The sequence below is a fragment of the Ascaphus truei genome, chromosome 1, assembly GCF_040206685.1.
Source record: "Ascaphus truei isolate aAscTru1 chromosome 1, aAscTru1.hap1, whole genome shotgun sequence".
NCBI classification, from domain to species: domain Eukaryota; kingdom Metazoa; phylum Chordata; class Amphibia; order Anura; family Ascaphidae; genus Ascaphus; species Ascaphus truei.
The window spans coordinates 224,751,865-224,768,744 of NC_134483.1; the positions used below are offsets into that span (position 1 = coordinate 224,751,865).

General features: G+C 43.5%; 1 protein-coding gene across 5 annotated transcripts in view; it reads right to left on the reverse strand.

Annotated features, from left to right (window-relative positions):
* The window catches only part of APC (APC regulator of Wnt signaling pathway), a 151,072-nt gene that overhangs the window by 32,610 nt on the left and 101,582 nt on the right, over positions 1-16,880 (reverse strand). For 3 of the 5 annotated variants that reach the window (XM_075601634.1, XM_075601643.1, XM_075601662.1), the window contains one exon: positions 15,949-16,053. The exons of 1 other annotated variant lie outside the window; for it this stretch is intronic. In XM_075601634.1, coding sequence (XP_075457749.1) covers positions 15,949-16,053 — 105 coding nt within the window. Of the gene's footprint in view, positions 1-4,607; positions 4,733-15,948; positions 16,054-16,880 lie in introns of those variants that run through there. One more of the 5 variants, XM_075601671.1, reaches the window with a different exon arrangement.

The following is a 16,880-nucleotide window of genomic DNA, read 5'->3' on the forward strand; positions in this document are numbered from 1 at the left end:
GTTCTCATCACGGGTACTATATATAAGCATATATGAGCATATTTACTTCCAATTCAGAACTGCTAGTTACACATGGTACAGATCACCATTTCATACAACTAAAAACGAACGCTAGGTTGTGATTCGTTGTGATTCCTTGTGATAGACTAGCAGGAGATGCAGTTATACGTCTCATACTCCACGGGTCTCCTCTTCTACAAACGTATCACTATTCCTCTGGCATAAAATGTGTTCGAGGTGCAGCAGTTCTAGCACGGCAATAAAGTCAAATAAATACATGTTTCTACTTTCCTGGACCGTCTTAGAACCATGAAAAGCAATGCCCCCATGGCAGTGAAGAGTTTTAAATGGTGCAATTCTCTTAAAAATGACCTACTGTACCTCAATGTGATGTTTCTTTCCTAGTGGTTTTAATTGCAATTTAAAAATACACAAAGCCTGCAGGGGTGGTCACATGGCAATTATCACTGTTTATTCTAACTTGCTTCACCCCACCTGGAAGTACAGAGTTGTTTTCCATGCAGACTACAAAGGGTCTTTTTAGAGAAACTGTCCTATCGGGAGCTTATCAGCTAAGGTTCTTTGCAAATAATTAGTGATATAATTGGACTTCAATGTTATCACTAATTGAGAAGGGGTTAACAGTAATTGAGGTTTGGGGCTAAAAAAAACAAAAAAAAAATGTTAGGAACATAATACAGAGATCAAAAATAAATAAATCCGTAAGCGAAGAAAACTAGGGTTGAAATTTGACACCATATTGTACAGCAGGTGTGCGCAGCGGTTTTTTGGTTGCGCCCCTCCTACGTGTCGGCTTCAGAGCTCACGCCCCCTCCCCAGTGACCTGGCGTCATTTGACGCACATTCCCATGATGACGCGTCACATGACCCGTGGCGTAATTTGACGTCACGTTGTCATGGCGACGTGACCAGAAGCCGACTTAATCCCAGTAAATTGAGGTTGCAGAGACCTCGAACGGTCCCCCGGCATTTCATTTGAATGACTCGGGGAAGAGCGCGGGGCCTCTGCAACCGCCTGCGCTCCCCAGTTTGCGCACCGCTGTTGTACAGTATGGTGTAGAAGGCTTAAATATAAACATGCAGGGGAAGCTGCACCTTCCATCCATCAAACCTGTGCTTCCCAACTCCAGTCCTTATGAACCACCCAACAGGTCAGGCTTTAAGGATATCCCCGCTTCAGCACAGGTGGCTCAATCAGTGGCTAAGTAATTTTGACAAAAATACCTGTGCTGAAGCAGGGATAGCCTTCTAACCTGACATGTAGGGGGTTCTTGAGTACTGGACTTGGGAACCATTGCTTCACAGCAACTAGTTGATTCGAAGTGCAACTGTACCTATACAATCCCCTTCACCTATACAATCCCCTTCACTGCTGGTGGAATTTGAAACGTAATGACCAAACAAATTATATACACAGGTACATTCTGTCTTTGCAATTTTAGGCCAGACAGACTGATTGAAAAGCACAGATGATATCAACAATCACAAAATATATATGCCGTTTTTTGTAAGGGTGAAACTAATTAAGAGAAAGTGAATCCCTGCGCTTCTCCCATGGGGATAGCAATAAATGGGGAAATAAATATACATAGTGCAAACTAAATCTGTATGAGAAAGGAGACTTTTGGTTACATCCTTTTATCAAATAATGCCAAGCCTGCTAACCAACATCAAGGTAAGTTTCAAGATTGTATGGCCAATCCTTTCACCAGCAGCATGCTCCTTAAACACTGTGCATATATATTTGTGAAAATAATTAAGTTGTATACTTTCTCACGTTCCCTTATGGGCTATATTCTGCGAGGACAAATAAGAGCATGCTCAAATCTACTGTTACAGAAAAGAGTAATATACATCAAGCACTTCAGTGAGGGTGTCCTTGAAAGACACTGCAGGGGAATGAACATATAGCTAGATCTCCAAGAGGTAGCAATTGGGATGGAATACTCCTACAAAAGAGACCCAATGGGTTTGTTCATTTAATAGGTTTCAGTATAACCAAGTGTACAGGAAACCTTTTTGAGTTATGTAGTTTGAGTGCAATGGGTCATCTGTGTTTTGTGTGTTTACTCACAATGAAAAAAGACACCTAAAGGGTTATCTTCCCCCTCTTGCCTCACCATGCTAATATTTGGGGTTGCAAATTGTGGTTCATCTCTATACTGCAAGTATTATACTTTTGAAAGTTATCTGTATTAGATATTGGGACTATCCTTCATGAGAGGATGCAGCCGAAGGCATTCAGACATACCAAATTAAGAATGATTGCAAATATATTATTTATTTATAAAATGTTTTACCAGGAAGTAATACATTGAGAGTTACACCTCTCGTTTTCAAGTATGTCCTGGGCACAGAATTATGATGACAAATGCTTGGTTACAATACATAGTTACATAAGTGAACAGGGTTTTACATTATATAGAAGACATTGCATGCACAGTTAGAGATCATGTTATAGACATATGTACCAGACCAGATAAAAATGTGGGACAGCTTTAGTTTTGAAAGAACTTAGACTGGTGGTGGCTGTGAGAGTCTCCGGTAGGTTGTTCCAGTTTTGGGGTGCACGGTAAGAGAAGGAGGAGCGGACGGATACTTTGTTGAACCGTGGGCCCATGAACAGTCTTTGGAGTCAGATCTCAGATGATAAGTGCTGTATGTTGTAGGGGTGATGAGCTTGTTCAGATAGGCGGTAGCTTAGCCAGAAAGCTAATTTGAAGGCAAGACAGGCAAGGTGAACTTTGTGCCTAGACTTAAGTGATGACCAATCTAGTTCTTTGAGCATTTCGCAGTGGTGTGTGTTGTTGTTGCATTGGAGGACAAAGCGGCATATTGAGTTGTAGAGGGTATCAAGTTTGCCAAGGTGAGTTTGGGGTGACTATGTCCCCATACTCTATAACTGGCATCAGCATCTGCTGTGTGCTGCATTTTCTGACAAACAGACGTAGGGAGGATTTGTTCCTATATAATAGACCTAGTTTGGCATGGGTTTTGGCTATCAGGGTATCAATGTGCAACCCAAATGTTAAATGGGAGTCAAACCATATGCCCAAATATTTGAAACTAGTAACAGGGGCTAGGATAGTATTAGAGTCGGTTCTGATCTGGAGGTCATTCATTGGAAGCTTTAGAAATTTAGCCTTGGTCCCAGATACCATTGTTACAGTTTTGTCAGTGTTTAATAATATATAATTTTCATAAGCAATACTTGTTCATTATTTTTTACCTAGTGATATCAGTTTATAGCATCCATTAATTTTAGATTTGAATTTTTCCAGTCTACATTTCTTGCTATTCTGCAGCTTATAACAGCTATCAAAATGTTTAGTTGGGTTTATCCAGGATACAATTGCTCTCATTAATAGTATATATACTCCAGCCAATATTTTAATATTATTGCTTCATAGCATTACCTTTCAATGTTCAGCTACTCCCTATGTTGTACAGAATGCCAATTAATTTCAAGTGGCGTTTCAACGTGGTTTCCGTAGTCAAAAAAGAACTTTCAAATGGGTGCCATTTCTTTACACAGAATAGCAAATGATGGGTTTTAAAAGCAGCAGCCTGTGCGGATTGCCAATTTTTTGTTTTTGTTTTTTACTTTAAGAAATCTTCTCGGACACGCCCACGGAGGTGGTGCATGGAAGCTTGAAGTCTCAGCTCCTGCCCGCCGGCGTGATTATATGATTATATACCGGCAATTTGCTCACAATTCCCAGCAATAAAGACAGCCTCAGCTATCTGAACGGCAGGGGATGCCGTTGCACACAAGAAAAGGCAAAAGAGTTACCTCGATTGCAAGTTATTTTCGTAAGACCCCTCTCAATTCACCTGCAGCAATGGCGACGGGCGGAAAAGGAAAAGACAAGAACAGAGAAAAGCCTCCCTCTGTTACAGCTACTGACACGGGCGACGAAGACACAGATGTTGAAGCTACCAGACCTCCATCTGGATCCGCAGACCAGGAATGGGCAAGAGTAAAAGACATAAAAGAACTTTGTAGGGAGATGAGGAGATTCAAGTCAGAGCTCTGGGCCCTGCGCAAAGATTTAGATGCCCTGGGTGAACGAACAAACCCCTTGGAAGTGAAATTGGATGATACAATCGCAGCCCTACAGCACACCAAAGCAGAAGTGGCCTCTCTTTCTGCCCAAGTAAAAGATATGGGGGACAAGATTGAAGACTCCGAAAATAGAGAAAGGAGAAATAACCTCCGCATCAGAGGGGTCCCAGAGGAAGTTTCAGACCCAGAAGACTTTATCAACCGCTGGGTAGAACACCTTATACCAGACGGCAATGCTCTGGATAGACACCTTGATAGATGCCATAGGGCTCTCCGCTCCCGTCCCCCCTGAGACATTATCGTCAGATTCCATTTGTTTAAAACTAAGGAATCATCGCCCAAAACACCAGAAATCAAAAGTTTGTTAAATTTGATGAGGTCCAGTTTCAGGTCTTTCAAGACCTAGCCCCATCTACACTGGCCAGGAGGAGAGGCCTGGGGCTAGTGATGATAATAACCTCAAGTACCGCTGGCTATTCTCCTTCGCGCTGCTTGTAGTTAAAAATGGTAATGCACATACCTTAAGCAGACCTGCAGATGGAGACGCATTCCTCCGCAAGCTGGGCCTGGGGCAATCCTCGGGGTCCCCTCGGATCTCCCCGCATACTTCCCCGGCGAGGGGCGAGGTTCCTTCATCCACCTAGAGCACAGTGGGTTTGGCTGGGCACGTGGCCGCTCCTCCTAAAGACAAGAAATAAGTCGAGCTGGACCACCTCAAGAGGAGCCCAGCAGATCGTGCTGACGGCCCCCGAAAGAAGGTACCTCAACAGGCTCATCTAGTTGCACCATCCCAGCGAGCCCTGCCGAAAGCACAACGCTCCTGACTCGACATCTGATGGTCTCCGTTTTGGCTCCCCTGCTGTTCCCCCTGACGATCCGCCTGAAAAATCGAAGCGGCAGCCATCTTGTCTTTATGCTGTCTTCATGCTGAGCTGGACCCTCCGAGGAGAGACGCGGGCCAGCAGGACACGCCTCCGATCAGCTCAACCTACACCAGCAAAATGGCGGCCTTCCCTCCTCTTCCGGTCCCTCCCCCCCTCTTCCGGTGCCTCGCAGTGACGCGGGGGTCGCGGATTGGTCGGAGGCGGCAGTGACGTCATGGCCGCGGGGGGGAAGACGCGGAGCGACCGGAGTGTCCTGCAAGGGACAACAACTCCTTCCCTCCCCAGCAGCACACGCCAGAGAGAACACGCAAATCAAGCACAATAAAGGCCACCGAGTCCGGTCCTGCCCTGCTCCCACCCTAGTTAAGGGCTGTGCTTAAACATGCCAGAGTCCACTCAGCAGCAGGGGTAACCCATGTGACCAACCTTTCACAGCCCTCTAAACACCAGAAATGTATATTTCAAAGGCAGGTCTCAGGACATAGGATTAGGGGTTGGGCTTAAATTAGATACGATCTAATATATTGCTAATGTTACAATCTAAGGGGCATAGAAATACCTCACTTAGTTCACTTAGGTTCTACAGGCTTATTTACAAAGGTTATTAACATAGGTTTATATAAGCTTATTCCTGATATTTAGGCACGGTATCTATACATACAAACGTTTAGGTTACGTATGCTTTGAGAGTCAGACAGGTTCTGTAGGTTATACAGGTTATATAGGCTATATAAGCAAAGAAAGCTATATAGGCTATATAAGCTACTTAGATAAGGGTAGTGTCATACTAAAACCATATAAGACTCCCACAGAAGGAGGTAGGCTCTCCCCCCGTTTACAAGTACATACCTACCCCGTTGTTCATTATCTTACGCCGTTGGTAAGATAGGTTGTTTATAGATTTTTTTTTTTATATATTTACTGTTTGCTGCCAGTAATTGTTAAACACAAAAACTTTCCCGGTACAAGCTAATATATTGTATCCCAAGTTGCGCCGACGGGGCGCTACCCCCCCCCCCCCCGCTGCAGGCGTCTCCACTTTCGACCCATAAATACTTAATGGGTCGTGTTAAAGTCCTTAGGTGGCCTGTCCCCCGGGACACAGATCAATCCATTCTGTTGGACGATCTGTCGGGCTCTACCTACATGCACAAGGATCCCTCTCGGGCTGGCCCAGAGGGGATCCTGCACATTCTATGTTTATATGCTAATAGAAACATATCGATAAAGCTGACAGTGTTGTTTTCATGTTTTCTGTATGTTACATGTGTGTCGTCCCCCCCGATCCTCATGTCTTCCCCCCCACCACCACCTTCCCCTCACTTAGCGGATAAAGGAGCGGCCCTTCACAATCCCTACGGAACAAACGTCTCCAAATCGTCTGTCAACCTGACCGACAGATTGCCCGGCCCTAGGAGAGGGGTAAGATTACCACTCAGAAGCTACACTCCACACCCACTAACATATAATAGCCCTTATCTCACACAATGTAAAAGGTTTCAATAGCCGCACTAAACTCAAAATAGCTTTCACAGAATATAAACGACGAGGTGCCGATGTACTGATGCTCCAAGAAACACACTTTAGCGACAAGAGTGCTCCTCGCTATATGGATAAACAATTCTCTAAGTTCTGTCTTTCCTCAGCACCTGAAAAAAAAGGGGATTGCCATGCTTTTCCATAAAAGGATTCCTTTTGTCACTAAGGCAATAAGACGAGATAAAGAAGGCCGATACATCATTCTAACAGGCTCCATACATGAACAACCCATCACATTTGCAGCTGTGTATGCTCCCTGTGAGCAAGATGCAACATTTTTTGACACCTTCTTCCAAACCCTATACACTTTAGCACATGGTCATCTGATTGTAGCAGGGGATTTCAATATTGCCCTCCAACCAGCCTTAGATAGGTCTAGTACCCCTAAAGAGAACAACAAGAAAGTACAGCTCTCCCTGACAGCAGGCCTTCGTAAAAAACAATTATCAGATATTTGGAGAGAATTGCACCCTTTAGAGAGGGATTACACATTTTACTCCCACCCTCACAATTCGTACAGTAGAATCGACTACTTCGTCGTCTCTAGTAGACTGGTCCCGTTGGTCGCCCGAGCGGAAATCCATAATATTTCATGGTCCGACCATGCACCTATAGAGCTAAGGTGTAACCAAATTAAACATGACAGGCTCGGAGCAAACTGGAAATTAAACGAATCCATTTTGAAAATCCCTGACATATGCGAACACATTGGTAAAGAAATCATCCAATTCTTTGAAATCAACATAGGCTCTGTAGAATCTCAGTTAACTCTCTGGGAGGCTCACAAGGCGACCTCAGAGGCACGTTGATAAATGTCGCAGCGAGACGGAAGAGAGAGAGAGATGCCAAAATTATATCCCTTCAGACTAAATTAAGCTCCCTACTTAAGAGACACAAAAAAACTCAGATTCGCAGGTCCTCAAGGAAATGAAAGACACTAGAATTGAATTAAATATGCTTCTGACATCCAGGGCAGACAATTCGCTCTGTTGGTCTAAGAGAAAATTCTATGAGAGGGCTAACAGGCCAGATACGAAGCTGGCCCGACTCCTTTGTAACAGACAGGCCAATTAGAATATCCAAGCGATTAGATTGGAGTCGGGCGCCACTTCGGACAATCCTAAAATTATAGTAGACGACTTGGGCAAAATTTACGAATCTCTATATAACGGAGAAAAAGTAGCACATACTACCAAAACGAGTAGAACCCTAGGAGATTTCCTAGCAAAACTTACGGAGGCTGAGAGAGAGTCTGGGTGCCGAATTTACTGTAGAGGAGATAACCACAGTTATAAAAGAACTAAAACCGTCTAAGGCCCCCGGCCCTGACGGGTATACTATAAAAAGTTCTGCAAAATACTAGCCCCCAAGCTGCTCTGCATGTTTAACGCAATTTTAGCGTGAGCCCCGATCCCCGGAGAAATGCTTTGGGCGTCTATATCACTAATCCATACATCAGGTAAAGATCCGCTGGACTGCAAAAGTTATAGACCAATCTCCCTGATTAACACTGATATCAAAATCTACGCCAAACTTCTGGCCAATAGATTAAGTCAGATCCTGCCCAGACTGATGCATCCAGATCAAGTCGGATTTATTAAAGGTAGACAAGCAGCGGACAACACCCGACGAATCATTAATCTGATAGAATTGGCAAACCGAGGAAAATCTCAAAATATGATGTTAAGTCTGGATGCAGAAAAAGCGTTCGACAGGATCGACTGGCCGTATTTAAATGAGACGCTCGGGGCATTTGGATTCGGAGATAGGGTGAGTGAAGCGAGCATGGCACTTTACTCAGGCCCTACTGCTAGGGTCATACATCAGGGCTTTCAATCTGTCCAGTTCCAAATTAAAGACGGCACGAGACAGGGGTGCCCGTTATTCCCTCTCCTGTTTGTCCTCTGTATGGAACCCCTAGCAGCGCAGATCCGTAGTTGCCCAGACATAGTAGGGGTCGATATTTGCTCGCAGTCCCACAAAGCAGCTCTATTCGCTGACGATATTTTATTATTACTTTCACGACCCCTCACCTCTCTGCCAAACCTCTTAAACTTGCTAGACAAATTTACTAAAATATCTGGATTCAAAATCAACCAATCTAAATCGGAAGCTCTTAACATCAGCCTCCCCACGGAGGTAGAAAAGCTACTAAAGCTAAATTTTGATTTTAATTGGAGGCAAAACCAGATTAAATACTTGGGAATCCGTATCACCAGAGATGTCAGAGACATTTATAAAGCAAACTACCCCTCCCTTAATTCGGTCGTTAAAAGCTGACATCTTAAAGTGGTCTTCCCAAGGAATCTCATGGATAGGCAGGATACAGAGTATCAAAATTAATCTTCTCCCCCGCATCCTGTACCTATTCCTAACGCTACTGGTGCCACTGAGACTGAAAGACTTACTCTCGCTTCAGTTTGATATCTCCAAATTTATCTGAGGAGGCAAAAAAACGAGAGTAAACCAATTAATTATGAAACGTCCCACTGCTGCAGGGGGCTTAGCGGTACCTTGCCTGTTGTCCTACTACAAAGCGGCACAATTAAGCCAAATTATTCAATGGAACTCCAGCCCTACATTGAAGCGATTTGTGGAGCTAGAGGGGGCGATTTGCGCCCCAATAGAGCTGAAGTCCCTAATTTGGCTCCTCAAAACAGCACGAGTAGTGGCTGATATTCCGCTTTCCTCTATGACCAACTCACTGTCAAATATGGAATACGTCAAAGCCTCCCTAACCACTGAAAACTCCCTGATGTCCCCGCTATGGGGGAACTCCAACTTTGCTCCTGGTCTGTGATGTAGCAGTACCTCAATTTGGGAAAAGGCGGGATATGTACGCCTCAGAGACCTGGAGGGAAATAGCAAAAAAAAATCAAAACATTTGAACATATAAGATCCGAAAAAAGCATCCCGCACTCTGAATTTTGTAAGTACCTTCAGGTCCGAGCATTTTATAACAAATTTGCCCCTTATCCAGCACTGACTAACTTCGAAAAGCTCTGTCTGGCAGAATCAGACACGTCAGGACTCACATCGCAGAGGTGGTCGGTTCTATCGACCCGGCTCAGCGACACCCGAGATACAGAGCCCAGTGGGAATCAGACCTAGGAGAAACCTTAGAGGATGAGGACTTGGATAATATCTATTTAGCTGCAGCCAAAAGCTCAATCTGGACAACACTAAAGGAGAATGCATATAAGGTCCTAATGAGATGGTACCACACCCCACTAAAATTATCAAGGTATGTGCCAGGACTCTCCCCACTGTGCCCTCGATAGTGCGGAGAGTCGGCTGACCTGTTACATATGCTGTGGTCTTGCCCTCGGATTGCCCCACTATGGGAAGAAATTCGAGATTGGACTCAGAGGATCTTGGGCCTCCCGATTCCCCTCGACCCGTGGTTGTTCCTCCTGAACAAACCACTAGAGGGGGTCTCAAGAGCAAATAATAAATTAATCGGGCACCTTGCCCATGCGACCCGATGCGAGATCGTAGCAGTATGGAAACTTAATGAGATCCCACCCATCCCCAAGATTCGGAACAGGATTTGGCACGTCTGCCAGATGGAGAAATTAACAAGCTTAGTTAATGACACTGGCAACAATTATCTAAAGATCTGGGTACCTTGGCTAGCCCAAACAGACATCCCCGGGGTGGAGCGTCCCACAATTTGGCATTGATAACTCAAAATGCATTCTCCTATAGCTCGACCAGATCATACCTCATCTCTACACAGAGTCCTCGGTTATCATGGACAATTGTCACGATGACATCAACTTTTATCAACACATTTATATTTCTGGGTACTTGATTGAACAGAACAAGTTGCAAAATAAATTGTGATTTATTTCCTTAATAGACAAACACACAACATCTGCAGAATACACTTAAAACCACACTCACTGGGATCAGGAAACGAAATAAATTGTCCTTGGAACGAAAGAAATGGTCCTTTGCTTGCCAGTGCAAGAAATGCAGCCTTGGTTTTAAAAGTCCTGTGGTTATGTGGTTGTTAACCCCTTCACTCCTGGACTGGTTGCTGCTGTACTAGAACAAAGTCTTGCATCTTTACATCATGGATTAAAATTCAAGAATCACACTGGGAATAAATGGGAAGCCACATTTATACACTGCCCAAAGCTATCTTTAACATGTGGATCCAATCCCCTCATGGGAACAAAAAAACCCACGAATAGCCAAGTGACCCACAGTTCATAAGACCGGTCAAAAGGGCTGTCCGGTGGGCAGGCCGCATGGGTCAGGTTGACGCCCATGCCACTTAGCATACCTGGGCTACACCCATTTCTTGGGGCCACTGTGTCTGGGCTGTCTTAAAGGTGTCACTAGCCTGACAACTGCTGTGCATCAGTATGCCAGTATTGTATACATTATGGGCCTCTGGGTCTTGTCATAATTGACAAGGGGGGACTCTAAATCTGTGGGAGCCTTTTGAGGTTCCATCATAAAAATAATTACAACCCTTTAAGGCTTGGTCATAAAAATACCGAAGCTCATTCACCCATATCACAGCTTTATGTCCAAGTAATTCCTGCTTGGACTTACAAACAAATACATCCTGCCTTACATTTAAGATCTGCTATCATGTGTTGGTTAGAGGGTATGGGCAAGCAAGGCATCTTGTCTTTTACCCTCGCAGACAGGGAATGGCCTGCACATGGGGAATAAAAATGGCGGGGACAGGGCAACAACAGCAATGCATGGCAAATCAGGTATTAACCCTTTCCTCCCGTCACAACAATCTCGCAGGAAAGACCCCGCACAGTAGTGACTCGGACAGACACCCAGATAGGACGAGGCTTAACAAACCCTAACCCAAACTGCATCTCCCTAAGATCCTCCCCCACACCTGAGGGCTTGCTCCCCCACACCATCCTCCTACTCTCCTCCCCCCTCCCCCCATGTCATTCCCACCCCATCCCGTCTGGTAGCACGCTATATAATGCTATAAGTATGATAGCAACAGATACACCGTGAGCTAGATGTTGTCTCAGTCAGTCTAGTCTTGTCCTGTGTTGTTTTGTTGTTCTTCACACCGCAATGTAACTTTTTCATAAATCTATTTTGATTCTCATTTTATTTTCTGTGCACATGTTACTGCTACGGTATAATTTGTTCCTGTGCTTTACATCAATAAAAATTTAAGTTATTAAAAAAAAAAAAAAAGAAAGAAATCTTCTCTTGCTCTTTTCAAAGTTTTTTTTTTTTTTTTTTTTTTAAATCTGGTGCTTCGTCCAAGACATGAGCGTTTGCAATATTAAGTGTCCTGTAGATAAAAATGAATATCTCTCCCTGAGCTCACTGCAGTCTAAAAGTTACCATGCTAAACTCAGTAGATAGCGCTTACAGAAATAATCTTTTTTTCCTCCACACTAGAAAGACTTTTTTTTATTTTTTTATTTTTTTTAAAGAGTGGGACATTCTCATTGGGCAAGATACACTACAGGAGTTACATTCTTATAGGATTCTGGAGGGGATTGTGGCTTTAAGGTTGAGAGTTATTCACAGTGGTGCCCTGAGGAAGTCCCTAACCCGGCCCTAACTGTTGGCATCATGCTTTGTTATGATTTGCTGCTCTTATTTGTTAGGCTGCGGCCCCGCTGCCCGCGCGGTGCTTGGCGAGGTTACTTCTAGCAATTTAAATTTAGACGTCCCCGCTCACGCGGTGCACGCTCGTGTGCGGGCACACACGCCCCCCTATACTTGGCACTTACATAAACAAAAAAAACCTGACTCTGAACCGCGCTCGGCTTGCCTGCAATGTCCCCCCGCGCGCGCTTGCGATATAGCAAGGACACCCGGTGCTCATGCTTGGAGAGCTGGTGACGTCACCGCTCTCCAAGCATGAGCGCGGTCAGCGCCAGGGGGGCCGCAGCATTACCCAAGTTTGCAGTGAGCTTGGGACCACACAGATATGTTATTTGCTGAGCTACCGTGGACACATTGTAATCACAGTGATCAGCAATAACATTGAATGGATGCTCATTTTGGTTGCAGAACGGATCAAGAATATCCCATAAATGTGTTTTTTTAAAACTGTTTCTTCAGCATTAATGGCTTTACAAACAAATCGCAAAAAGCAATGTAATACATTTCAGTGCCTAGTTGTACAGTGTTTAATTAAAAAGAACAGTTGGGTAAATATAAAAGATTAATTCTTTGCACACATTTTCATTCTGTCCCATCAATTTAATGACGTGTAGACTTGAGTGAATATTTTCACAAACTTGTCAGTGCTGCACATCACGACATCATCAAATATTCACCACTCAAGTATACACGAGTATACAAAGTCAGTCTCTGGGGTATGAAAGGATTACAGCTTGATCCATTAAGTCACCCAGTGATTAACCTTCTCCACCCCTGTGGCCTTCATAAAATAAGATCTTCCCCAGATGGCTCATGAAAGCCTCTGAACACAAGCCAGTAGCCATCTGGCTTAAAAAACATTATTTGAATAAAATGTGCACAAAGGAAATAGCACTTTAGATATGAAGACTGCTCTGCAAATTAGGGAAGAAAATGAAGTTGAAGCTTACGCTGCTACAGTGTTAAGTCTTACTAAAGTACTTTGAGCGCGCAGAAGTCGGGCTTTAAAAACCGTATACAATTTGACATTGTGCTCCGACTCCTTTTAATATATATATATATACACATTTCAAGAAGGCTGAACCCGGGACAGGGCTACACGAACCAGCAATATACTGGAGAAAGCTTAAGGTGCTCCTCTAAAAATGGACTTTACAATACTCTATTTAAAAGAAAACATTGTCTTGGCGATTTTAACAAATCTTTATACTCCCACGTTATTCCCGATTTTGTTTAGACCTGTGCAAATGGTAACTATGCTAGGGCATCTGGTAGCTTTACTTGTATAGCTCTGTTAGCACTTACAGTATCTGTAAGAAGCTACAAAACAAACCAGGCGACTCCCTTTTAGCACCTTTATTAGCAAAAACAACCTGCAATGCTTAGATGAACAATGCATTGCAGGTCCCATCCAATACAGGAGGAGTTCCATGGGCGGGGTGTTTAAGACAGATGGTCTCTGCACTGGAGGTTCTGGTTACAGCAGGGAATAGATCACCGATTGTGAACTTCTGTCTCTGACATTTAAGTAATTGATTTTAGAATGGAACAAAAAAAACTCACTTTAAAGGAAAAAAAAAAAAAAGACCAAGAAGTGTTAATTTTAAGCAAAATAATAAGAGTAACATACCGCAGTATATAGCAAGCAGCAGTATGATGACATACTTCACAGTAGTAAAGATTGGTTTAGTAAGGTTTCGTTTTCAAAGTTGTAAACTTTAAATAATTTTAATCCTTTTACAACTCATTGTGCCCAACTCAACATCTAAATACAGTGTACACATCAAAACCTATTAGCGCAGACAATGCCACATAGTGGGTCAAATTCCCCTGTGGCTCCTTTCCCTGGCAGAGACCTCTGAAACGTAATGAGATACGGTAGTGCTGTTATCTCGGACACTGAAGGGAGCTCATGCACAAATACTAGATGAATTCTCGGTTTTAGGTATATTTTTTTTTAAAGTAGTATGGATGCGTTTTTCTTTTTACTCCTTGTAAAATGTCACATCCCAGAATAAGGTCACGTCCTATAGGGACTTGGATAGGTCCATCAATCAAAGATAGATATAGATATATATATATACCCAGAATAAAAAGTATTAACAGACGGACATATCTGTGCTTCCTGCATAATAACATGCAGATTCTCAAGGCTGCCGTGGGAGCATTTCTATCTCAAACAGGGATAATCTGAAATGACAATCTGACCACCCTGCGGACGGTTTTAATTGAAGAAAATGTTAATACTATTTACTGCATGCAACAAAAGCATACAAAAAAACCTCCTATTAGCAACTTCTTGTCATCCGAATGTCATATGTACATTATGCTTGGCAGAAAGATGATAGCCTACCTACCAAGGAAAATAACAAAGGACAGCATTAGACTGCGGCAGGTACTTGGCTTATCCATACATTTTTTCCCCCCTCGTACGTATAACCTCAACTTTGTTTTACTCAATTATTAAATAATCTAATCGTTTTGTGCTGGGAAAATATACATTTTTTTTTTTAAAGGCTTTTACACACGGCTGTTATTTTTTCTAAATACTGCTCTATAACTGTTCTCCACAATCTTGTGTTTCCTTGGCTTCCTCACTTTGCTCTGCATCCGTCACCTCTGCTTTATTTGTACTTACATTTTTTACACCGTTTGTAAATGATAAAAACTACTGTTATACGGCTAAGCAATTCCCCATTAACTGCAGCTTCGATATTTTTACTAATGGGCAACTTATTTATAAAATGGCAGTAAGACATCACCAAGCAGAACGCGCTGCAAGATCAGCCTAAAATGTGCAGAGCGTGTCTTTAAATTCGGCTTTGTTCGGTTATCCCAACACATTGAGAGTGACTTTCTCCAGCTGTTTTATTTCCCCTTATCTCAACATAGGATTGCACATGAGATTTAGACACGGTCAAGGTTTGAAGGCTCAGGTACAGGTAACAAAAACATTGTGCTTGTCCACCTAAATACATCACCTCCTGCTCAATTCTGGTTTCTGTAAAATGATCGCACCCCCACCCGCAGTACATCCCTGCAGCAGCCTGCCCATTACATACACTTTTTGTTCATCCGTGCAGGACGCAGTTAAAATTGCCGATCGAAATATGAAGTCACCTTCATGTCATTTTCTGCTCAAATGTATTTTCCCAGTGGCTGCATTTATTCTATTTTAACTTTTCTAATGTCTACCCTGTAACGTTCTGCAGACACGGTTGGTACTCTATCAATAAAAATACATAGAGTACGTGCAGACCTTCCCCGTAGACCAATGTGTTACAGGTCTTGCTACATTGCCCTTTACTGTAATGACTCCCATTTTATGTCCTCTTAAACTCAGAGCTTTATGCCAGTGATTAAACGCAGCAAGTGGAACACAAAATAATGGCGTACTGTGCTAATCGCCCATCGTACTGCATTACTGTATTCAGAGCTGCGACTGGAAGACACAATTCCTGCAGTCTGATTAAACAAAGAAAAATGTCAGCCTTTTGGATGTGATGCACAAGACACCCGCTCAAGCACCATTCACCTGACAGCGCAGCATTCCCAGATCATGCACAAAAGATGCATGTGGCCTGCTTTCTGGCTAACGATTCATCCCTCGGTTATTTTAATTATTTGAACACTGCAGGGGTTTGGTAACCCTATTCGGAGTCAAGCAGTCTCTAATGGTTATACAGTACAGTGCAGTGCCCTTTTATCCCAGACACCAAGCACTAACGCCTAAGCACAACAGACAAATGACATCCCCAATCTTCAAATTAATCAACAAATAAAAGCCCAGGGCTTAAATTAACTGCACATTTTCTTTCGTCCATTCACCTGCCCATTTGCAGCGGTGCCCATGCCGATGTCTGAGGTTCCTTGCCCGTCAGTCTGCTTCTCTGCATCTCTGCTGCCAGCATCGTGCTTGCTCTGCGGAGTCCTCTGTTAATGCAAGAGCGGGCAGGAGTTACATGTGGAATGAAAAAAAAAGCAACCGTCACAAAATCACAAGCTCTCCCGAGCTGTGGCTGCATCAGCTCAGTGCATTCACAGATCCCTTGGAACTCTGCTTTGTAACATCCAAAAGCTGGAACACTAACAATTAGCAGCCCAGGCTGCTTGCTTAGGCGAGATGGTGTGATAAAAAGGAAATGTGTCGCTGGGGATTAGAGCCCTGGAAGACAAAGGATCTGCTGTGAGACATGGGAAAACCATCCTCCACCAGCTGAGCTCACAACGCAGCACAGGGACATCAAGCTAGCGGTAAGGAACGGTCTTCCCTACAGCATCACGTGACCGCATGCATCTTTCAAGTCCACAACTATTCAGCTGTAGCAGCAGTGCAAGGTATACGTTTTGTAAACACTCCAGAAGGCAAGCCGAGCAACTAAAATCACCAACATGGCTGCTGTTATTTTATATACTCCCCACCACCTACCTCTCTCTGTATAGTGATGTAAGTATTTCCATGCACATCCACAATACACAAACCGTGTGTTTTTCAATTCCGCTAACAATGTCAGTGATCGTAACCTTTAGCTTGCCTGTATGATCCCAGCACGTCAGGGTACATTTTGTTAACGGCTGACAAATGTTTTTGCCCGCTGCCAGTACTGCAGAAACCAAGGCATTGCCGAAGGGCAGGGGACCTGCTAGTTTAAGTAAGGCAAAATAATAAATATCGATATAAATCTCTCTCATAGCGCAGATTGCGGGTTTAAGCTAATCTACGTTTACCTTTCAATTTACCTCTTCCAAGTAGATAATCA